Here is a 25,861-nt window from a genome sequence, read left to right as displayed (position 1 = left end):
AAAATCGATTCGTCTCTCAACATCAGTCACTCTTGTAACTATCTCAGAGAATTTTATTTCCATCACCATAATCGATTGACGTATTACAGCAAGATCCTCCAAGTCAGCAAGAACCTTCGTCAACATCACCGACATGTTGGACAACTAACGCTGGATCACCTCTCCCGCCCCGCCATCCAAATCAAGTCCCCAGTCTGTAGGCCTGTCGGGGCTTTCATCCTTTTTGACTTCTTTGCCATGTTTTGCCTCAAAGAGCAAATGTGTAACTGGGTGTATCAAATTTCACCAGATTATAACATAAAAATAATAAAAAATTTAGCAAAGTGCGCAGAGCTCGTCGCTCACACGTCTGCCTCTTGCATGGCGTCATGTGACCTCCGGCAAAACATTCATATTCAACTGTAGGTTATAACAGAATGGCACAATCATAAAACAAAACATGGCAACAAAGACAAAAATGAAATGACCCCTGTTCAAAAGTCTGCATACCCTTAGTTCTTAATACTGCGTATTGCCCCCTTTAGCATCAATGACAGCGTGCAGTCTTTTGTAATAGTTGTCTATAAGGCCCCAAATTCTTGCAGTTGGTATAGCTGCCCATTCGTCTTGGCAAAATGCCTCCAGGTCATGCAAAGTCTTTGGTCGTCTTGCATGAACCGCACATTTGAGATTTCCCCAGAGTGGCTCGATGATATTAAGGTCAGGAGACTGTGATGGCCACTCCAGAACCTTCAACTTTTTCTGCTGTAACCACTGGAGGGTCAACTTGGCCTTGTGCTTAGGGTCAATGTCGTGCTGGAAAGTCCAAAAGCGTCCCATGCACAGCTTTCGTGCAGAAGAATGCAAATTGTCTGCCAGTATTTTCTGATAACATGCTGCATTCATCTTGCCATCAATTTTCACAAGATTCCCCATGCCTTTAGAGCTCACACCCCCCCAAAACATCAGTGAACCACCACCATGCTTCACAGTGGGGATGGTATTCTTTTCACTATAGGCCTTGTTGACCCCTCTCCAAACAAAGCTCTATTTTGTTCTCGTCACTCCAAATTACAGTGTGCCAGAAGTTCCACTTCTTTATAAGTGATTGAATGGTACTGACTGGCATTTTCAAGGCTTTCGCAGGTTTTAACAGTTCTTTTCTGCTGCCCATGGCTCAGTATCTAGCTTGCTCAGTGCATCCACGTGAGAGCTAACAAACTCATTGACTATTTATACACAGACATTAATTGCAATTTAAAAAGCCACAGGTGTGGGAAATTAACCTTTAATAGCCATTTAAACCTGTGTGTGTCACCTTGTTTGTCTGTAACAAGGCCAAAGATTCAAGGTATGTAAACTTTTGATCAGGGCCATTTGGGTGATTTCTGTTATCATTATGATTTAAAATTGTTGCAGAGTGTGTTTACATTTACATTTATGCATTTGGCAGACGCTTTTATCCAAAGCGACTTACAGTGCACTTATTACAGGGACAATCCCCCAGAGCAACCTGGAGTTAAGTGTCTTGCTCAAGGACACAATGGTGGTGGCTGTGGGGATTACCAGTTAAGTGCTTTAGCCCACTACACCACCACCACTGTTTAGCAAGTGAAAGAGAAAGAAATATCAAAAATGAAATCCTTCTGAACTACAGCAGGCTCTGCGTATGTGGGAGGAAGTGAGCTGGCAATGACCCCCCTCCCCCCAATCCAACAGTGATGGGCATCTGTGAGCACAGAGGGAAGGCAGAAGACTTCTTCACCAACATACACACATGGACAATATTGCATTGGGGGGTGTGGTACCTAACTGTGTACAAATTCTTGTGCTGTCAGAGTATGCACTGCATATTGATTATGAGTATGTACTTCTCGACTGTAAATCAAGTATGTTCTTTTGCTATGCCGGTGTGTTTTATAAATACATTCCCCGATACAAATACATTTTTATAATATATATTACATAATACACCCGGGACCATGAGCATTGTTCTATGACCCCAATGTTTTTGGACCCATGACTAACAACAAGCAAAAAAAAATTAACTCAAGTTGTTAAACAAGTTGGCACTTTCACTTGAAAAGCGCTCTCCAACTCGTGGTTCGCTGTTAGTTTTTCTAAAATTATTTTAACAATATTTTGATCAGCGATATGTAATTAAGCAACATGGTGAATATCTCAAGCATTTCAACACTTTCTATGTGGCCATTAAGTTTCCAAAAAAGCGCATCATTTGAGTAGTTTTGCGATCCCTCCCTGTACTCACTCGCAAGTTTGTGAAAAATATTTAGATAATTTTATAGCTGTATTGCCCAGTCCTAACTCAGGTAGATTAGAAAAGAGCCAAATATAAATGTAGGAGGCGGGCCAAAGATGCCTTGCACACCCTTTCAATATGCCACACAATCACACATGCACAAACATGGCAGATATGCAGGGTTGTTGTTGGGCTTTCATCTGGCATGGAATAGGATGCTCCTATTAGTTCTGGATCAAACAGTCATGACTCCCCATTCACTCTACTGAAGTTTTGGCAGACATTTACAAACACCACAAGGTACCTAACACAGCCAAATCCAATTCATTACATGCCAAATTCTGCTAAACACCTTATTAGTTTGCAATAATGATGATACAGTAGAGGTATGACAAAAACAATAATGTTACCAGTAGTGGTCAAACAATGTGGGTTTTTTAATGGCTGGTGCTGACAACGAAAACTAGAGAGCTGATGATATATTAGGGCTTGTCGATTTAACATATTAATTTACTATAATTGATTATATTAACAAATGACGCATTAAAAAAATGTACGCAATTAATCATGTCCCCAGACTAGGGTCTGGGTAGCTCAGCGAGTACTGACGCTGATTACCACCCCTGGAGTCACGAGTTCGAATCCAGGGTGTGCTGAGTGACTCCAGCCAGGTCTCCTAAGCAACCAAATTGGCCCAGTTGCTAGGGAGGGTAAAGTCACATGGGGTAACCTCCTCGTGGTCGTGATTAGTGGTTCTTGCTCTCAATGTGGCGCGTGGTAAGTTGTGCGTGGATCGCAGAGAGTAGCATGAGCCTCAACATGCTGCGAGTCTCCAAGGTGTCACGCACAGCGAGCCACGTGATAAGATGCGCGGATTGACTGTCTCATAAGTGGAGGCAACTGAGACTTTTCCTCCGCCACCCGGATTGAGGTGAGTAACCGCGCCACCATGAGGACCTACTAAGTAGTGGGAATTGGGCATTCCAAATTGGGGAGAAAAAGGGGATAAAAAAAATAAAAAATAAAAATAAATAAATCATGCCCCTGCTTTCGGCAAACCACAAAGGCAGCACAAAAGAGTCTTTCCCATAGGACGCATTCTTGATGCGTTCACAAGAGAGTGATGTGTCAAGACACATTTTTCAATGCTTCAAACTATATTTAACTTGAGACACTTTCTTAAAACACTGCTTTTATGTCTAGAGAAGCTGAAAACCATGCGACACAACCAAAGTGAGACGTTCCAAAAGCACCCATCTTACACGTGTACATACTGTAGACATATGGAAAAAACAATGTATTGTCTTCCGAAGCCACTTTTTGTATTGCCCTATCAAAGCTTTACTTGTCTGCAACAACAATAAATATAATAAATAAAATACACTAATGAGCCAAAACATCATGACCACCTGCCTAATATGCTGTTGGTCCTCCGCTGAGGCATGGACTCTACAAGACCCCTGAAGGTGTCCTGTGGTATATGGCACCAAGACATTAGCAGCAGATTCTTCAAGCCATGTAAGTTGCGAGGTAGAACTGCTGTGGTTTGGACTTGTTGGTCCAGCACATCCTGCAGATGCAAAATTGAATTGAGATCTGGGGAATTTGGAGGCCAGGGCAACACCTTGAACTCTTCATCATGTGATGTAAAAGAAAACGGAATTCATCGGACCAGGCACCTTCTTCCACTGCTCCAAGCTCCAGTTCCAACGCTCAGGTGCTCATTGTAGGTGCTTTCGACAGTGGACAGGGGTAATATCATGGGCACTCTGACCGGTCTGCAGCTACACAGCCCCATAGGCAGCAGGGTGTGATGCACTGTGTTGTGACATTCTTCCCGTTTCCATCATAAAAATTTTCTGTGACTTGTGCCACAGTAGACCTTCTGTCAGTTCAGGCCAGACAGGACAGTTTTCGTTGCCCTTGTGCATCAATGAGACTTGGGCGCCCAACACCCTGTCGTCGGTTTGTCCCTCCTTGGACCACTGTCGGTAGGTACTCACCATTGCTGACAGGGAGCACCCCATAAGTCTTGCCATTTCAGAGATACTCTGACCCAGTCGTCTGGCCATAACAATTTGGCCATTGTCAAAGTTGCTCAGGTCTTTACTCCTGCCCAATTCTCCTGCATTCAACACGTTGACTTTGAGAACTGATTGCTCGCTTACCATCTAATCTACCCAGACCTTGACATATGGCTTTTTTAGGAGATGATCAGCGTTATTTGCTTCACCTGTGAGTGGTCATAATGTTTTGGCTCAGTGGTGTACATGACATGTATTGTATTTATATTATATTGGTGCTGTCAGTCGATAATTATTTTTTAATTGCGATTAATTGCATAATTCGCAGATTTTAAAAGTGCTCAAATTTTACTCTAAATATACTGATTCAGGGTTTCAGTGTTGGATCAACACACCCTAGCATCCAACCACAAAACATTTTGAAACATTTTAAAACAGTATGATGTAACAAAGACTCATTTGCTATCAGGAAAACAAAATATGTAGCAATATAATACTTTACTAACATTTTCAAAACAAAGCCTTCCACAATATAAAGACAGAAATGCACTACAATAGCACCAATTCAAGTAACATTAAATGTTTCACAAAGTTTAAGTTGGAGTTTGACTAACAGAAAGAACTAGTCTCCCCATAGGTTCCATATTCATTGCAATAGGCTCTCTTAACCTCTCATCCTCCACAATATTAATCTGCTGGTAGACTGTGGCTATGTGCTTTATTACAGCAATTGTGAAGTTGTGTTCATGATTCCCATCAGGGCGTCAAATTTTATTGCAAATGCAAACAAAACTGTAGTACTGTACAGCCCAATTCTTTGCACACGTCTAGTATATAGGCTGCTGACTCTAAATAAGGAGTTGAGTTTGTGGTTTGATGTGTGCTGTTAATTGTGGTTAAATGTGTGCTGTCATATATTTAAGTTTTGTGGCTGTAACAAGCACTAATGAATGTAACATTGTTATGTACATCTGTACATTAAAATAATCAAAATGTAGAAGACTTTGTGTGAATGTAAGACAACTCACCTGTCTCCCTCAATTAATTAAAAGCCCATCATTAAACAAACTCTTGACATGACTATCTTTAGCCGTGTCTGTGTTTGCAGTGAATGTTGGATCATGCTGACACAAGACATTTTCAGAGACACATTCAATGTTTGACTCACCTTCATTTGTGCAAAGGGCACGTCATGCCCCCCCACGTACAGAAGCCCCACCGTCTGTGGAATAAGTCTGCAGAAAAAGAGCCAAAATAAAGATCCAAATTAAATTTCACATCCGGACAAGAGCAGCATTGTGATATTCAAGAAGACAGCAGAATAATAGCAGCTCTTCTAAAATACTGCCATGTAATTATCCTGGCTTTATAATAAATGCCTTGAGGGCTTCACAGTCAGCCTGAAGTTCCCAAATACAAAAGATCTTAAGAGCTTTATGCTATAAAAGAATATGATTTGGCAAGTTACAGATGCCAGTATAAATGTGTGTAACATTATATAACTCTGACATTAAAGAAATTTTTTCTACTGTACATAGATATAAAGGCACTTTCCACGAATTGGGTAAAAAAAAGGAGCCTAAAAGTAAAGTCAGTTAAGTCATTTTTTTTTTCTTTATTCACAAATGGTCAGTGAAATTAAGTTCTTAACCTTCATAAAATGTTGATTGTCCAACTCAGGAGGTTTGAGGGGAGGTTAAAATTAGCAAAATATGAATCTAACATGTATACCAATTCTCACAACATTTTTATTTTTTATTTGTGCCTCTAATGCTTCAAAAGAAGTACCAGTGATGACACACCAAAGTATACCATATTTGTGGACAATGCCAAAAATACATCAATGAGGAAACGGATTCAGAACGATTTAAGTTCAATTTACGAATGTTTCTTTTGTATTTCCTGACTGTAGAGTACAGTATCATCAGCATTCTGTAATGATCACAGCTGCTCACACTCACACGCCCACTAAAATGTCCAAGCATCCAGAATAGTGCTAAATCACAGGGGAGGAGACCGGATCCAAACCCTGACACTGGGGTAAAGAACACCCTGCCACTCAAGCTAATGGTGCTGTATATTGGAAGCATGGTGAAGGACTGGTTTACCGGAAGAGTTGAGTGGAGTTCTACTGGAAGAGTGTGTGGACCGGCTTCTTCAGTGTCTGTATGCTTGCTTTAGCCCTTTGAAATGCAGATTAACAGCTTTTTGTCAAATAATAAAAAAACATTTAGGCTAATTTACACCAGGGTTACTATAGTTTTGAAATTGTCAATAATTGTCATTTTTCTCTTTTAAGTTTAGTTTACATTAGACCATCCAACAACCATTCGTATTTGACTGAAAAAAACAAAAACTGAAGTCATATGTTTTTGTTTGTATTTTACTGCTTAGCTTTTGTTCATTTGCACAGAACGTAAAAAGGATAATGCGATAATAATCTTGGTTTACACACCACTGAAACTCATTTTACTGACCCCACTTACACCTGGCATTAAAATGTGACCGGTTCACATTAAACATAAGTGAACAGCATTAACTACATGACTAAAACCACATACAGAGGTATTTTTGACGTTCTAAGTGAGAACAACGAGAGTTGCTCTTTAGGCAGGTGGAGTTCACACTATTGTGTCAGCACTGTTTCTGTAATTAGTTCAGCAACGTGTGAACTAATGCAATTAGCATTTCTCTCCTTCCATTATAATTATAACCATCAAACTCAACCATCTGTTGACAACTATGTAGTAGTGTCATGAATTTATGTGTGCCAATAATGTCTCAATGGCTCTGTTTACACCTGATATTAACAGTGTCTGCACAGTTTACATGCGCTTTTTTTTGGCAGAAAGTGGCATTTTGAAATGTCATGTAAACGAGAACGCCTTTTCCTTATGCCGTTTAAGAAATTAAGAAAAAGAGGTTTAATACACTCAGGTTTCTCCCGGAGAATGTGGCTTATGTGGCCATGTAAACGCATTAGCAGCATTCAGGTTTTTGAAAAGTGCACGTGCGTGGAACAGACCGGATAACTAACGTCATAGGATGGAGCCCTAAATCATATCGACAAGTCAACACAGCAGAAAGAATTCAACATTTCTGGGTGTACAGTGGGAAAAGGGAAATGCACATACACTATAAAATATACCCATTTATACACACCCATATAAAGTATTGACTATTGTACCTCACGCTGGTGTATATATGCCTAAGTATATTGGGGAATCCCAGAGTTTTACGTAAGAGGGAATCCCCACTATTTATGCGCAATTCCACTGCAGGTCACGATAGAAAGTTAAGGAAATAAACACTGCAACAACTCTGGAATATGTGCAAATAAAGCGAAGCAACAGAGAATAAAATAGCGACGTCTTCCTCGGATCCCATTGGGGAAATTATGTTGCTGTGGAGAAGGCTGCTTAATGACCAATCTGCATGAATACATGAGTAAAGAGAAAGCCGCGAACACAGTGCATGTAAACAGGAATGGCGCTTTCCAGTCTTAAGCTGCTTTCTTGCAATAAATGGCTTTCTAGTGTCCATGTAAACAAGCTCAGTGTTGCTTCCAAATATACATCGATGAGCCAAAACATTATGACCACTCACAGGTGAAGCAAACAATGCTGGTCATCTAACAAGGCCACATGACAAGGCCTGGGTAGATTAGATGGTAAGCGAACAATCAGTTCTCATAGTCAGCGTGTTGAATGCAGGAGAAATGGAGATGAGTAAAAACCTGAAACAAATTGTTATGGCCAAACGACTGGATCAGAGCATCTCTGAAATGGCAAGGCTTGTGGGGTGCTCCCACTCAGCAGTGGTGAGTACCTACCAACGGTGGTCTGAGGAGGGACAAACCACAAACCGGCAACAGGGTATTGGGCGCCCAAGACTCATCGATGTGCGAGGGCAACAAAGGCTAACCCATTTGGTCTGAACCGACAGAAGGTCTAGTGTGGCACAAGTCACAGAAAACGTTAATGATGGTTATGGGGGGAATGTGTCACAACACACATTGATATGCACCCTGCTGTGTATGGGGCTGCATAGCCGCAGAACGATCAGCACCTACAATGGGCATGCGAGCATCAGAACTGGACCTTGGAGCAGTGGAAGAAGGTCGCCTGGTCTGATGAGTACAGTTTTCTTTTGCAACACGTGGACGGCTGTGTACGTGTGCGCCGTTTACCTGGGTAAGTGATGATACCAGGATGCACTGTGGGAAGACTGCAAGCCTGTGGAGGGAGTGTGATGCTCTGGGCAATGTTCTGCTGGGAAACCCTGGGTCTGGTTGTTCATGTGGATGTCAATTTGACATGTGCCACCTACCTAAACATCGTTGCAGACCAGGTACATCCCCCTTCATGGCAATGGTATTTCCTGATGGCTGTGGCCTCTTTCAGAAGGATAATGCACCCTGCCACACTGCACACATTGTTCAGGAATGGTTTGAGGAACACGATGAAGAGTTCAAGGTGTTGCCTTGGCCTCCAAATTCCTCAGATCTCAATCCGACTGAGCATCTGTGAGATGTGCTGGACCAACAAGTCTGATCCACGGCAGCTCCACCTCACAACTTATAGGACTTGAAGGATCTGCTGCTAATGTCTTGGTGTCAGATATCCCAGGACACCTTCAGGGGGTCTTATAGAGTCCACGCCTCGGCAGGTCGGCGCTGTTTTGGTGGCACGCTGGGGACCATCGGTGTATATTTCTGACTAACTTTGAATGAGGTTTGAGTGATTAGATTACAGAATGTTGTGGATCCTGTGTTGGACACCCATATTTAGCACTGGCCACTTTTTGCAAGAAAAAGATGTTAGTACCAGGTGTAAATTATTTCAGAGTCAATTGTTTTACACTCCCATATGTGCAGTAAAATATCAGGCACTTTTCTTTGAGGATGTAGACTTCTTTATCCATTTGTTGACAATGTTTGGCCATTCATCCAAGGAAAATCCCTGACATTTATTCTCATTTTACACAGACAACAAGAGACTGGACGCCTACGTGATTGTGTCAACTAAGGAGGTCTGCAATACAGTACCTGGTAAATGAGTTTAAATAAAGTTTAAATGAATCTACTCCACCAGGTTATTGTTATAAACATGAGCCTCATCTGAAGGGTCGAGGAGGAGGTGTTGCTACAATTTACAGTGAAGTTTTTGGTGTTACTCAGTAGACAGGATATAAGTTTAAGTCTTTTGAACTAATAATGCTTAACGTGACACCGTCAGATATATGACGGTGTCACCCCCAACACCCCAGTGGTCACACAACCATAGACACACAACAAAAATTAATTAATCCAGTCTTCTGGATACCCCCTCCTCAAGAGCTTCCACTCTGGCCATCTCTGAACACCACTCCTGAAACGGGGGCACTCCAGCTGACTTCCAACTCCTCAAAGTGATCTGTCTGGCGATCATAACACTAGTTAGGACCCAGTTTTTCATATGCTTATTCTCCAAATTAATGACTGCCCCATCTCCCAAGATACAGAGTCTGGGGCAAAATAAAATTTGAGAGGCCAAAACCTCGCACATAAAACTCTGAATCCTCATCCAAAATTCTTGCATCTTAACACATCCCCAAAAGACATGGGTTGTGTCTCCATCTTCTGACTGACATCGCCAGCAGGTGGGTGTGTCTTTAAGACCAAGCCTATGCAATCTAGAGGGGGTCCAATATACTCTATGTAAAATCTTAAATTGCATGAGGTGAACCCTTGCGTCTCTGGATGCAGATTTGACATTTTTTAGAATCCCAGCCCACTCTCCCTCCTCCAATACCAAATTTAGATCTTTCTCCCATAATCTCTTAAGAGAAGTTGAAGTTCCGTCTCCCAGACTCTGAATTAGTAGGGAGTAATACACCGATACCTCATGACCTTTTCCAAAAGCAGTAATCACCACTCCCAGAGTATCTGCCGCTTTAGGAGGGTGTAAACCACTCCCAAAAACAGTACAGAGCAGGTGGCGCAGCTGTAAAATACTTATAGAACTGAGATCTAGGAATCCCAAAAAGTTGAACCAAATTTTGAAAGGATCTCAACACTCCATTCTCATATAGGTCACTGAGTGTAGTAACCCCCCTCCCACTCCACTCTGACCAGCAAAAAGGGGACTTGTTGATGCATAGTTTGGGGTTCAGCCATATGCTCGAGGCAACATTTAAAAAAATGTCAGAATTAAACAGCATGGTCACCTTTGTGCATACCGAGTTCAAGTGCGAGATAACGGGATGTAACTTAGCTTCTCCGATTAATTTGATAGAAAGGCTCTGCAGTGGCGAAATAGGGGCAAGAACTTCCAGTTCTATACAGAACCAGGGAGGGGCTCTCTCAGGTGGAAGCGACCAATGAGCCAAATGTCTGAGACCGAATGCATAATAATAAAATAAAATCTTGGGTAGGCCTAGCCCACCTTTGTCAATCGGCCTATGTAACTTATTGAAATGTAATTTGGGATGCTTACCATTCCAAATGAAAGACTTTGCTATGCTATCAAATTGCTTGAAATAAGAGAGGGGGACATCTACAAGGAGAGACTGCAGTAAGTAATTGAATTTTGGAATACAATTAATTTTAATAACATTAACCTTCCCAATCATAGATAAATGTAATGAAGCCCACCTGCCCACATCGCTTATTAAGGAGTCAAAATTAACTAACTACATCACACAAATTTGCTGGATGGGCCACTGGAAAGCACCGGGCTGGAAAGCCGTTTCTGGGCAGTATGCTGTCAGAGCCAAAGCTTCGGATTTAGACCAACTGTCCCTATATCCTGAAAACTTAGAAAAGGAATGAATAATTCTGTGGAGGCAAGGCATTGTTCTACTGGGGTCAGAGACAAATAATAAAATATCATCTGCTTAAAGCAAGAGTTTATGTGCCATACCTCCCGCCACCACCCCTGGAAAATCATCCTCCTTTCTTATCGCTGTTGCTAATGGTTCCAGGGCAAGACATATTCATTCCAGAGTAAAATAATCTGAAATTAGTCCATTTGTTTGTACTGCCGCTACTGGGTGTCTATAAAGTAACTTAATCCATCCAATAAACGTAATACCGAACCCGTATATTTCCAAAACCTTAAAAAGATAATCCCATACTACCATATCAAATGCCTTTTCGGCGTCAAGTGAGATGGCAGTGACCGGAGATTGTTCATTAGCTACTGACCACATGATATTGATGAGATGCCTTATGTTATCAGAAGAACTGCGGCCCCAAATAAACCACACCTGATCTATATGTATAAGAGATGTCATAACTTTACTTAATCGATTAGCCAGAATTTTGGACAAAATTTTTACATCTAACTGGATCAGGGAAATTGGACGGTAACTTTTACACTCGCTTGGATCTTTGTCCTTTTTAAGAATCAGACTGATCCGGGCTTGTGTCATGGTTGGAGGAAGTTTTCCATTCTTAAATGATTCAGTATAAACTTCTAGCAAAAGTGGAGCCAGTTCTGTAGCATAAGATTTGAAAAAAAGCAGCAAAGCCGTCAGGCCCCGGAGCCTTGCCTATAGGTAAGGCCTTATAACCTCGCCAAGCTCCTCCAAGGTTATCTCAGAATCAAGAGAATTTTTTTGCTCAGACGGAGACGTGGAACTATAGAGATCAAAGTGGAATTCTCTAAAAGCATTATTAATATCAATGGCCGAGGTAAATATTCCAGCCGCTAGGCGGAGCCAACGCAAAAAGAAACAAAACCGACATCCCGGTTCCCCGGATGGTCAAGTCAATTCACTCGGAGGCCGCATAAAAGTATATACCATGACTTACTCAATCTGTCAACTTTATAAAAGACATCCTTTGTGTGAGCATGTAGATATTTTGCAGTCATCCGTAGTGTCCACTCTCAAACCGGCCGGGAACTTCCATGCAAAAGTAATCTTCCATCAATGCAAAAGCTTCTTTAAGGAAAGTGTTATTCACAAAACAAGCTCCAGCCGCTAGGCGGAGCCAACGCAAAAAGAAACCAAAAGCCAGAGTAAGTACAGCGAGTCGACCCATTCATATGAGAAACATCCAATGGTTTACTCACCCATTGATTCAATAAAAGACATTGCCTGATTGGGACAAGTAAATACTTTGCGACCGTCTTTATCGGATGACCTCAGAAATTTGGCCAGAATCGATCGGGGCCTATCTCCCTCAGCAGATCTCCGAGCAGGGACTCTGTGAGCTCGCTCGATTTCCAGCTTGTGGCCTGTTATGTCGAGCAGACTCGGGAAGAGCTCGTCTAGGAATTTCACCAAATCTCTGCCCTCTTCATGCTCAGGAATTCCAACAATTCTGACGTTATTCCTGCTGCTCCTATTCTCAAGATCTTCAAGCTTTTCAAGAATACGTTCCAGATCAACTTTGGTCACGGGCGGATTAGCGGTTAATTCCCTCTCCGAGGACTCCAAATAATCGATTAGTTTCTCAGCATCTGACACTCTTGTAACAACTCAGAGAATTTTATTTCCATCGCCGTAATCGATCGATGTATTACAGCGAGATCCTCCAAATCAGCAAGAACCTTCGCCATCATCACCGATATGTTGGACAACTGACGCTGGATCACCTCTCCCGCCGCACCATCCAAATCGAGTCCCCGGTCTGTAGGCCTGTCGGGGCTTTCATCCTGAACACGTAAGTGTCTTTTAATGTCTCCAGATCCCGAGGATTTTGACTTCTTTGCCATGATATACCTCAAAGAGCAAATGTGTAACTGGGTGTATCAAATTTCACCAGATTATAACATGAGAATAATAAAAAATTTAGCAAAGTGCGCAGAGCTCGTCGTTCACACGTCTGCTTCTTGCATGGCATCACGTGACCTCTCTTCTTTTGTTATTAAAGTTTTTTATTGATTCATAAATTAACACAAGAAATACAACAACATCTATATAATGAATCAAAAACTTTTAACATTAAACCTCCACTATATCCCCTCCCCCTACCAAACTCTCAAACCACCCTGACCCCCCCACGAACACCACTGTGGTCAATAGAATATAGACACACACACACAGAAAACTAAAACAACAACATAAAATAACATACAATAATCAAGTATAATAATAATTTAAAAAAAAAATTTAAAAAAAAAATTTAAATTACTCCCTCCACCGCCCCACCTCGAGATTCCCTCAAAAATGCTAAATAATTGCCCCATTTCTTATTGTAAGTTTCCCTAACCCCCATCCTAATATTCGACCCCTCCTCGAAGGCAGCCACCCTCCCCATCTCCGCGCACCACTCCGGGAACGAGGGTGCTCCATCCGACTTCCAACTCCTCAAAATAACCTGTCTACCAATCATCACACCGGTCAAAACCCAGTCCTTCATGTGCTTATCTACCAAATCCATGACCTCCCTATCACCCAAAATACAGAGTCTGGGGCAGAACAAGACCTGAGTGCCCAACACATCACACACAAAACTTTGCACCTTCAGCCAAAATTCTTGGATCTTAAGGCACCCCCAAAAAACATGGATGGTGTCTCCATCTTCAGTATGGCATCGCCAGCAGATGGATGTGTCCTTAAGACCAAGCCTATACAATCTAGAGGGGGTCCAATAAAATCTATGTAAAATCTTAAATTGCATAAGGCGAACCCTTGCATCTCTAGATGCAGACTTTATGTTTTTTAGAATCCTTGCCCACACTCCCTCCTCCAATACCAAGTTTAAATCTTTCTCCCATAATCTTTTAAGAGAATTTAAAGCTCGGTCCCCCAGACTCTGAATTAACAAGGAGTAATACACTGATGCCTCATGACCCCTCCCAAAAGCAGCAATCACCACTTCCAGAGTATCTGCCGCTCTAGGGGGGTGTATGCTACTCCCAAAAACAGAGCAGAGCAGGTGGCGCAGCTGTAAATACTTGTAAAACTGAGATCTGGGAATCCCAATATGTTGAACCAAATTTTCAAAAGATCTCAATACTCCACCCTCATATAGGTCACCGAGTGCATTAAACCCCCTCACAATCCAATCTGACCAACAGAAAGGGGACTTATTAATGCATAGTTTAGGGTTCTGCCATATGATCGAGGCAACATTTAAATAAATATCAGAATTAAACACTCTGGACACTTTTGTCCATATCGACTGTAAATGCAAAATAACGGGGTGCGACTTAACCTCTCCAGCTAGTTTAATCGAAAGGCTTTGCAGTGGCAAGATAGGGACAAGAACTTCCTTTTCAATACAAAACCAGGGAGGAGCTCTCTCAGGTGGAAGAGACCAATGAACCAAATGTCTAAGACTAAATGCATAATAATAAAATAAAATCTTGGGTAGGCCTAACCCACCTTTGTCAATCGGCCTATGTAATTTACTGAAATTTAACCTGGGACGCTTACCATTCCAAATGAAGGACTTCACTATGCTATCAAATTGCTTAAAATAAGAGGGAGGGACATCTACAGGGAGAGATTGTAGCAGATAGTTAAATTTTGGAATGCAATTCATTTTAATAACATTAACCTTCCCAATCATCGATAAGTGTAATGAAGCCCACCTGTCCACATCATTCGAAAACCTTTTTATTAAGGGATCAAAATTAACTCTGACTAAATCAGACAAATTTGCTGGGAATAAAATTCCCAAATACTTAATTCCCTGTTTGGGCCACATGAAGGCGCCCGGCTGGAAAGCCGTTACTGGACAGTATGCTGTCAAAGCCAAAGCTTCGGATTTAGACCAATTGACTCTGTATCCTGAGAATTTGGAAAAGGAGTTAATAATTTTGTGGAGGCAAGGCATGGATCTAGTGGGGTCGGAGACGAATAATAAAATATCATTTGCGTAAAGCAGAAGCTTATGTGCTACACCTCCCGCCGTCACCCCTGGAAAATCATCCTCCTTTCTTATCACGGCTGCTAATGGTTCCAGGGCAAGACAGAACAATAATGGGGAAAGAGGGCAACCCTGCCGGGTGCCCCTATCCAGAGTAAAATAATCTGAAATTAACCCATTTGTTTGTACCGCTGCTACAGGGTGTCTATAAAGTAACTTAATCCAACCAATAAATGTATTCCCGAACCCATACCTTTCCAAAATCTTGAAAAGATAATCCCATTCTACCATATCAAATGCCTTTTCAGCGTCAAGAGAGATGGCAGCAACCGGAGATTGTTCATTTGCTACTGACGACATGATATTGATGAAACGCCTAATATTATCAGAAGAACTAACTAAGAAGAATAAACCCCACCTGATCTATATGTATAAGAGATGTCATAACTTTACTTAATCGATTAGCCAGAATTTTGGACAAAATTTTTACATCTAACTGGGTCAGCGAAATTGGGCGATAACTTTTACACTCGCTTGGATCTTTATACTTTTTTAGAATCAGACTGATCCGGGCTTGTGTCATGATTGGCGGAAGCTTTCCATTCTTTAATGAATCAGTATAAACTTCTAACAAAAGTGGAGCCAGTTCTGTAGCATAAGATTTGAAAAACTCAGCGGCAAAGCCGTCAGGCCCTGGAGCCTTGCCTGTAGGCAGGGACTTAATTAACTCATCAAGCTCCTCCAAGGTTATCTCAGAATCAAGAGAGTTTTTTTGCTCATTCGTCAGTTTAGGGAGATCTAATGGTTCCACAAAGTTCCTAATATCTCCATCAGTAGACGAAGACGTGGACCTATAGAGATCAAGATAGAACTCTTTAAAAGCATTATTAATATCAATAGCCGAGGTAAATATTTCACCACAAGCAGATTTCACTGAGGGAATGATAGAAAAAGACTCTCTCTGCTTTATATATCTAGCCAAAAGTTTTCCTGCTTTATCACCTGACTCAAAGTATGACTGTCTTGCCCTGAATAACCAAAACTCCACTTTCTGTGACAGAATAGTATTATATCTGTATTTCAAATGAGTCAATTCTCTGAGGCCATCAGATGACATACGGTGCTTCAGCTCTGCCTCTGCACTTTTAATATTTCCTTCCAACTCCACAAGTTCTTGTGCTTTGGATTTTTTGATGAATGAGGCATACTGTATGATCCGACCCCTAAGAACCACCTTAAGTGCCTCCCAAGCCACGCCCACAGAGGATACCGAGGACCAGTTGGTCTCCATATAAACACTGATTTCATTCTTTAACATTTGTTGGAAATCAGGATTTTGCAAAAGGGACACATTAAGGCGCCAACTATAAGATTTATTTTTCTCTATATGTGGCATCACCTCTAAACTCACCAGGGCATGATCTGAGACTAAAATGTTTCCAATTGAGCAATCAACAACAGATGAAATAAGGGATTTGGATATTAAAAAAAAAAATCTATTCTAGAATAAATCTTGTGGACTGATGAAAAAAATGTATAGTCCCTACCAGATGGGTTCAAAAGTCTCCATATGTCTGTGAGACCAAGATTTTTACACATCCTGTGAAGCATCAATGTTGCTCTAGGGGATCTGCACACTTTTGCTTCACTATGATCAAGCACTGAGTCCATCAAAAGATTAAAGTCTCCTCCCAATATTATATCATGAGGGGTGCCAACGGTTTGCAACATCCCTTCAAGATCTATAAAAAAGCCATGATCATCAGCGTTAGGTGCGTAAATCGGATTGCTCAATTTTGCCTCACAAATTTGTGAGGCAAAATTACATAACAGAAAATACTTTGTAAAATAAACCCAGTCAATAGGAAGAATGAACACTAAGAACGTGTAGATTCATTCACAGAACTGTTTTAAAGGTGTGATCTTCCACAAGACAAATTCCAGCTGATATAAAACCGTTCATATTCCTCGGACAGACAAACGAATGTTCAGTGAGCCAGCTGTTATGAGTTCAGCGGATGACGTAATCATTCCAATGTCTCGTAAAAAAAAAAAAAAACTCAACAAAACAAACTACAGCCAGCAGGAGGATTAAGCACGAAGAACGAACAGATTAATCCACAGCTGTTCCAAGGAGTGTTATTCAATAGAACAAGCTCCAGCCGCTAGGCGGAACCAATACAAAAAGAAACAACACCGGCATCCCGGTTCCCCGGATGGTCGAGTCAATTCACTCGGAGGCTGCATAAAAGTATATACCATGACTTACATAATCCGTCGGCTTCATAAAAAACATCCTTTGTGTGAGCAGCATGTAGATATTTTGTGGTCAATCGTAGTGTCCACTCTCAATCTGTCCGGGAACTTCAATGCAAAAGTAATCTTCCGTGAATACAAAAGTTTCTTTAAGGAAAAGTGTTATTCACAAAACAAGCTCCAGCCGCTCGGTGGAGCCAACGCAAAAAATCCAAAATGTCGCCCAGCATCCTCAAGAGTTAGTACAGCAAGTCAGCCCCACTCACATGAGAAACATCCAATGGTTTACTCAGTCATTGATTCTATAAAAGACATTGCCAGATTTGGACATGTGAATACTTTGCGACCGACCTTCGTTTCTATTCTCAGTTTGGCATGAAACATCAGAGCAAATGAGATGTTTTTCTGATGTAAGAGTTTCTTACATTCCTTGAACCGATCGCGTTTCTCTCTTGTCGAACTCGCAAAGTCCGGGAACAAGAAAATATTATGGTTCTTCCAAGAAAGCTTCCCTTTGCTCCTCGCCTGGCGCAACACAAGATCTTTATCGGATGATCTCAGAAATCTGGCCAGAATCGATCTGGGCCTGTCTCCCTCAGCAGATCTGTGAGACGGGACTCTGTGAGCTCGCTCAATTTCCAGCTTGTGGCCTGTGATGTCGAGCAGACTCGGGAAAAAATCGTCTAGGAATTTCACCATATCTCTGCCCTCCTCAAGCTCAGGAATTCCAACAATTCGAACGTTATTCCTGCGGCTTCTATTTTCAAGATTGTAAAAGATGAGGCAAGAAGCAGTTTTCCTTCTTAAGGTGAGGCTTTATTTTTCCCTCTTCGCCACACCACTTTACAGTTTTCCTTGAAGCACTAAGCTAAACACTATCACACACTGCTTTCACAAATAAACTTTCACTACTAAAAATCCTTGCTCTGGCTCAGCTCTGTCGTGTCCAGTCTCTCCCCGACTAAGTGCTGTGTCGCTCTATTTATGCTGCTCTCCCTGTGCTCACTGAAATTAGAGACAGGTGTTAGACATCATTTAGCTCAGGTGTAAGTGCCCTTACCTCTTTCTCTCTCTCCGGAGAGGTGCTTGACCACGCCCCCGCTGCCACATATCCCCACCGCCCGACTCAGGCCGGGGCGGCATCCGGCCTGCCTACCACTCCCCTCCCATTCCTGGAAAGGAAGTCGGCGACAGCCATCTGCGCCCCCGGTCTGTGGACCACCTTGAACTTAAACGGCTGAAGAGCCAGATACCAACGGGTGATCCGGGCGTTAGTATCTTTCATGCGGTGGAGCCACTGGAGTGGGGCGTGATCCGAGCAGAGGGTGAAGATACAGGTAGTATCGAAGAGTGAGGACCGCCCACTTGATGGTGAGACACTCCTTTTCCACGGTGCTGTACTTAGTTTCCCTTAACGAGAGCTTACGGCTAATGTACAGCACCGGGCGCTCCTCCCCCTCCACCACCTGTGAGAGTACAGCCCCCAGCCCCCTGTCTGAAGCATCTGTCTGTAAAATAAAAGGGAGAAGTCAGGTGAATGTAAAAGCAGCCCCCCGCAAAGTGCAGCTTTAACTTGCGTGAACGCCCTTTGACACTGCTCCGTCCACTGGACCGGATCTGGAGCTCCCTTTTTAGTGAGATCAGTCAGCGGGCTGGTGACGTCCGAATAATTAGGTACGAACCTTCTATAATAGCCAGCCAGCCCCAGGAACTGTCTCACCCCCTTTTTGGTCTTGGGTCTCAGGCAGGTCGCAATCACCGCTGTCTTGTCAATTTGGGGACGCACCTGCCCGTGGCCCAAGTGGAACCCCAGATACCGCACCTCCACCCTTCCAATCGCGCACTTCTTCGGATTCGCTGCGAGTCCCGCTCGGCGCAGCGATCTCAGAACCGCCCTCAGATGCATATGCCGCTGCCAATCATTGCTATAAATGATGATGTCATCTAAATAGGCAGCGGCGTAAGCTGAATGCGGTCTGAGGATTCGGTCCATGAGATGCTGAAACGTAGCCAGGGCTCCAAACAAACCGAACGGAAGTGTCACAAATTGGTGTAATCCAAATGGTGTGGAGAAGGCGGTTTTCTCACGGGAAACTGGTGTCAAGGGGATCTGCCAATAACCCTTCGTCAAATCCAATGTCGAATAAAAATGAGCAGTGCCCAACCGATCGAGCAACTCATCAACGCGAAGCATTGGATATGCATCAAATTTAGACACCGCGTTGACTTTCCTATAATCCACACAGAATCGCACAGACCCGTCGCTCTTAGGCACTAGAACAACTGGGCTGGACCAATCACTGTGGGATTCTTCTATTACCCCCATATCAAGCATCGCATCCAATTCTTCCCAAACAATTTTCTTTTTGTGTTCGGGTAATCGATAGGGGCGGCTACGTACCACCATCCCCGGCTCGGTCTCGATGTGGTGATGGATGAGGTTTGTGCGTCCCGGTAGAGGGGAGAACACATCTGCAAACTCCTGTTGCAACTTAGCAACCTCCGTGAGTTGGCTCGGTGAGAGGTGGTCTCCGCAAATGACTGGGGTGAACTGTTTATGTTTTGAACTCACCTCCGGTCCGAGCTCCGCCTTCTCGGGAACTACCGTAGCCAACGTCACGGGAACCGCCTCCCTCCACAATTTCAGGAGATTGAGGTGGTATATTTGACGAGCGTCCCCTCTATTGGTTCGTTTAACCTCATAATTGAGATCTCCCACTCGTCGTGTGACCTCAAAGGGTCCTTGCCACTTGGCGAGTAATTTAGAGCTCGATGTGGGAAGCAATACAAGTACTTTATCTCCCGGTGCAAATTCCCTTAGCTGAGTTCCCCTGTCATACAGTCGGCGCTGTCGTTCTTGAGCTTGGAGCAAATTCTCCTGTGTTAGTTGCCCCAAAGTGTGGAGTTTTGCCCGAAGATCAAGAACGTACTGAATTTCATTTTTACTGTTTGCAGGTCCTTCCTCCCAGGCCTCTCGCAATACATCAAGCACACCGCGTGGGCGTCGCCCATACAGCAGCTCGAATGGGGAGAAGCCAGTGGAGGCTTGCGGGACCTCTCATACTGCAAATAACAGGGGGTCGAGCCATTTATCCCAATTTCTAGAATCATCGTGCACGAACTTACGAATCATGTTTTTGAGGGTTTTATTAAATCGTTCCACCAGGCCATCCGTTTGAGGATGGTATACACTGGTGCGAATCGATTTAATATTTAACAACTCGTACAGTTCGCGTAGTGTCCGTGACATAAATGTTGTGCCCTGATCGGTGAAGATTTCTTTCGGAATCCCCACCCGGGAGATTATTTTGAAGAGTGCCTCCGCAACACTGCGTGCTGAGATGTTGTGAAGAGGCACTGCTTCCGGATATCGCGTTGCATAGTCCACTAGGACCAATACAAAGCGATGTCCGCGTGCTGACCGTTCTAATGGCCCGACGAGGTCCATTCCAATTCTCTCAAAGGGGACCTCGATCAGAGGGAGAGGGCGGATTGGTGCTTTTGGGGTGGCCGGTGGGTTAACCAGCTGGCATTCGCGGCATGCCGCACACCACCTGCGGACATCACCGCCGATGCCCGGCCAATAGAAACGGGCTATTAGACGGTTCAGTGTTTTCCTTTCTCCTAGGTGACCCGCCATGGGATTATAATGAGCCGCCTGGAATACCATTTCCCGACGGCTCCTTGGAATCAAATGTTGGGTTGTATCCTCTTTGGTCCGAGTGTCCTGTGTCACTCGATACAACCGCTCATTTATAATTGCAAAATAGGGGTATGAAAGGGCGATGTCAGGCTGGAGTCGTTGACCATCGATGACTCTCACTTGGTCAAAGGCGTGTTTGAGGGTTTCGTCTCGCGACTGCTCCAAAGGGAAATCCCCGTCAGGGAATTCCCTGAGAAGGGGAGGGGCTGCAGCCACTCCCTCTCTCTCGTCATCATGACGTGGAGCTGTCGAGGACGCACATCACACATCTCCCTATTTTCATACAGGACCCATCCGCGCAAATTCCCTTTAATAAAACTCTAAAATCAGGCCAATCAGTCCCCAAAATCAGCGGATGGGTGAGGCGGGAACTAACCGTGGCCTCCACTCTATGCTTTTTTCCCCGAAATGTAATTGTCAGGGTCACCACCGGATACTTGTAAATAACCCCGTGTACACATTTCACCTTCACCGTTTTAGTTGTGACCAATGCCTCGGGTTGAACTAGGCGTTGGTGGATAGTGGTTTGATTACAACCGGTATCCACCAACGCTTGGTGAGTACCCCCCTTGACACTTACCGGTATCCGGTACGCTCCGGCCCGGTCGGGGGCAGCATGGAAGGTCAGAGACCCGCACCACCGTCCCCAGCTCCATCAGAGGGCACTGATCTCGGAAGTGGCTCGGGTCTCCGCACCTCCAGCAGGCCGGCCCAGGCGCTACGCCCGCACTTGTGTCGGCGGGTGCCCCCCCCCCCGAGGGGGAGAGCGGCGGGGCATTGGAGTAGGGGAAGGTGTCGCCTCCCACACCCGGGGAACTGGTCTCAGGGGCTGAGGTCCTCCTCGTCTGCGTGGGGCAGGAACGGGACCTGGAGAGAGAGCAGAACGAGAGGAGAGAGGGGAGGGGGAAGAAACAGAGGGAGGAGAGAAAATGTAGGAGGGCTCTTCTGCCCTCGGGATCGCTGCCATGTGGTCCTCCGCAAGTCGGATAGCTTCCTCCAACGACGCCGGGTGGTGGCACTGGACCCACTCCGCCATCCCTTTTGGCAATCGATCTGTGAATTGTTCCAGTACCACCTGGTCGATAATTCCCTGGACGTCACGATCCCCCGCTAGCAGCCGCTGGGCAAAGGCAAACGGGCGGTCGGAGCTCTCCAACTTCAAGCTCTGGAAGAGTTGACGACTTTCCTCCGGAGTGTGACCAACCCGTTGCAAGATGGCTCTTTTTAAATCTCCGTAGGCCAGGAGGCTCGACGCTGGCAGTTGTTGAGCCACGAGCTGGACTTCCCCGGACAATAGTGGGATCAGTCGGGCTGCCCATTGGCCGAGCGGCCAGCCCCAGATCTCAGCGGTCCGCTCAAACAAATCCAGGAAGGCCTCAGGGTCGTCCGCCGCCCCCATTTTCTGTAATGCCGGCGGGGGTAACGGCGTGGGAGTGTCCGGGGTCGTGGCTGAGGACGCCTCCTGGCTGAGGAGGCTCCGGATCGCCTGCCGGTCCTCGGCTTGAGCATGCAGGAGTTCGACAAACCGGCGGTCTTGATCTTGTCGGAGCTCAAGCAGCGTCTGTTGGTGGCTCTGATGTAGGCTGGCGAGGGCTTGGAGGATCTCCGCCAACTGGGAGGACTCTACGGGACGACCTCCATCCATCTTCGACCCAAACTTCAATTCCCGGGTTTCGGCACCAGTGTAAAAGATGAGGCGAGAAGCAGTTTTCCTTCTTAAGGTGAGGCTTTATTTTTCCCTCTTCGCCACACCACTTTACAGTTTTCCTTTAAGCACTAAGCTAAACACTATCACACACTGCTTTCACAAATAAACTTTCACTACTAAAAATCCTTGTTCTGGCTCGGCTCTGTTGTGTCCAGTCTCTCCCCGACTAAGTGCTGTGTCGCTCTATTTATGCCGCTCTCCCCATGCTCACTGAAATTAGAGACAGGTGTTAGACATCATTTAGCTCAGGTGTAAGTGCCCTTACTGCTTTCTCTCTCTCCGGAGAGATGCTTGACCACGCCCCCGCTGCCACAAAGATCTTCAAGCTTTTCAAGGAGATCAACTTTGGTCGTGGGTGGATTAGCGGTTAATTCCCTCTCCGAAGATTCCAGAAAATCGATTTGTTTTTCAACATCTGTCACTCTTGTACCTAACTCGGAGAATTTTATTTCCATCGCCGTGATCGATCGACGTATTACAGCGAGATCCTCCAAGTCAGCAAGAATCTTCGTCAACATCACCGACATGTTGGACAACTGACGCTGGATCTCCTCTCTCGCCGCGCCATCCAAATCGAGTCCCCGGTCTGTAGGCCTGTCGGGGCTTTCATCCTGAACACGTAAGTGTCTTTTAATGTCTCCCGAGCCCGAGGATTTTGACTTCTTTGTCATGTTTTGCAACAAAGGGCAAATGTGTAACTGGGTGTAACAAATTTCACCAGATTATAATATGAAAATAATCGAAAATTCAGCAAAGTGCGCAGAGCTCGTCGCTCACACGTCTGCTCCTTGCATGGCGTCCAGCCTAACTCCACGTGACCTCTCTTCTTGACATTATTAACTCCTCGCTATCCTTAGGACATGTCCCAAGAAACTTTAAAATGGCAGTTATCAAACCACTTATTAAGAAGCCACAACTTGATCCTGGAGAACTGGCTAATTATAGACTGATTTCAAATATCCTGTTCATGTCGAAAATACTAGAAAAGGTAGTTTCCTCCCAACTATGTTCATTTCTACAGAGAAAAAGTATATATGAACAATTTTAGTCAGGATTTAGGCCCCATCACAGTACAGAGACTGCACTTATAAGAGTTACAAATGACTTGCTCTTATCATCTGATCGTGGCTGCATTTCACTTCTAGTGCTTTTAGATCTTAGTGCTGCATTCGACACGATAGATCACGACATTCTCTTGAATAGGCTAGAGAATTATTTTGGCATTTGTGGACTTGCATTAGCATGGTTTAGGTCCTATTTAGCAAACCGCTACCACTTTGTCTATGTAAATGAGGAATTGTCAAACCAAACAAAAGTAAAGTATGGAGTGCCACAGGGATCAGTTTTAGGGCCTCTGCTTTTCTCCTTGTATATGCTTCCCCTGGGAGATGTTATCAGAAATCGTGGAATAGGTTTCCACCGTTATGCCGACGATACCCAACTTTATATTTCTTCAAAACCTGACAAAATTTCACAATTCTCCTAATTAGCAGAGTGTATCAATGAAATAAAAGATTGGATGGCCAGAAATTTCCTTCTACTCAATTCCGACAAAACAGAGGTACTAATTATTGGACCAAAAACCTCTAAAAACAAGCCGCTAAAATATAATTTGACTCTCGATGAATGTACTGTTACATCGTCTTCAACAGCGAAGAACTTAGGTGTTACAGTTGATATCAATCTGTCCTTTGAAAATCAAATTACCAATGTTTGTAGAACAGCATTCTTACACTTAAGAAATATTGCTAAATTACGACACATGCTCTCTGTTGCTGATGTCGAAAAACTAATTGATGCGTTCATGACCTCAAGACTAGATTATTGTAATGCATTACTGGGAGGATGTCCAGCAAGATCAATATATAAACTTCAATCGGTTCAAAATGCAGCAGCCAGAGTGCCAACTAGAACCAAGAAATATGATCATATCAGCCCCATTTTATCATCATTACATTGGCTACCTGTTAAATTTCGTATTAATTTTAAAATTCTGTTAACTATGTACAAAGCTTTGAATGGTCTAGCTCCGCAGTACTTAAGTGACCTTCTACCACGCTTCCATCACGTTCATTATGATCACAAAATTCTGGCCTGTTAATAGTTCCTAGAATATAAAAATCCACAAAAGGAGGTAGATCATTTACATATTTGGCTCCTAAACTTTGGAATAGTCTCCCTAACACTGTTCGAGATGCAGACACACTCACTCAGTTTAAGTCTAGACTAAAGACTCATCTATTTAGCCAGGCATATACCTAATTTATCCTTCAACTGCTTTAGTTAGGGCTGCCGGAACCAGAAACCAGAAATATTGATCATGATCTATAACTCTGCAATAAATTGAATGGCATCTATGCTAATATTATTCTTGTTTCCCTGTCTCAACCTTGGGACTCCTATCCTGAGGTCACCAGAACCAGCTGGATCCAGCTCCATTCCTGCTTCATGTTGGACTCCACTGCTACGTGTCTCTGAGTGATGACGACTAATAGCAGCCGGTGCCAGCCAAACATCACATCTATTACAATGGACTTCAGAGGATGAACTGATGCCAACTCCAACCATAAGACATGTGATTCATCATATGCCATTACCTGAACCTTGGACTTAGGATAGACCTCACCGAAATTACCGGCCGGTTGAACTGCGATGCACCTAACTGATCTCTGCCTGCATCACCTCAGTCTAATGATGGACTACACTATTGAAATGGAATACATAGACAATCAATTAACTGCCAACAAAACCCTTCATCAGCCAACTAACAAGGACAATGCATCTCTGTGAACTTATGCAGTTAATCCAGGATGGACTTCAAAGACATTAGTTATTAATCTTACAGTTCATACAAAATCTTTGTTTAAACACTGACCCTTAACACTTACTTAGTTTAATAATTTTAAACCATGACTTGCACTATACATAAGTAATATTGGCATTATTTTCATGCTGTTAGCCAGAGGGGAACTAGCCCCCACGTGAGTCTGGTTTCTCCCAAGGTTATTTTTCTCCATTAACCTACATCTTATGGAGTTTTGTGTTCCTTGCCACAGTTGCCTTCGGCTTGCTCACTGGGGTTCTAAATACAATTATTATTTAATTACTTATTTTTAAACACAATTCC

General features: G+C 43.7%; 1 protein-coding gene across 2 annotated transcripts in view; it reads right to left on the bottom strand.

Annotated features, from left to right (window-relative positions):
• Positions 1-25,861, bottom strand: part of LOC127409895 (mRNA-capping enzyme) — a 202,020-nt gene that overhangs the window by 15,330 nt on the left and 160,829 nt on the right. For both annotated transcript variants that reach the window (XM_051644849.1, XM_051644850.1), the window contains one exon: positions 5,432-5,498. In XM_051644849.1, coding sequence (XP_051500809.1) covers positions 5,432-5,498 — 67 coding nt within the window. The remainder of the gene's footprint in view (positions 1-5,431; positions 5,499-25,861) is intronic.

Source organism: Myxocyprinus asiaticus, chromosome 19 (genome assembly GCF_019703515.2).
Source record: "Myxocyprinus asiaticus isolate MX2 ecotype Aquarium Trade chromosome 19, UBuf_Myxa_2, whole genome shotgun sequence".
Lineage (NCBI taxonomy): Eukaryota > Metazoa > Chordata > Actinopteri > Cypriniformes > Catostomidae > Myxocyprinus > Myxocyprinus asiaticus.
Note: the sequence above shows the minus strand (reverse complement) of the source record. Positions and strands in the feature narration are given on the sequence as shown.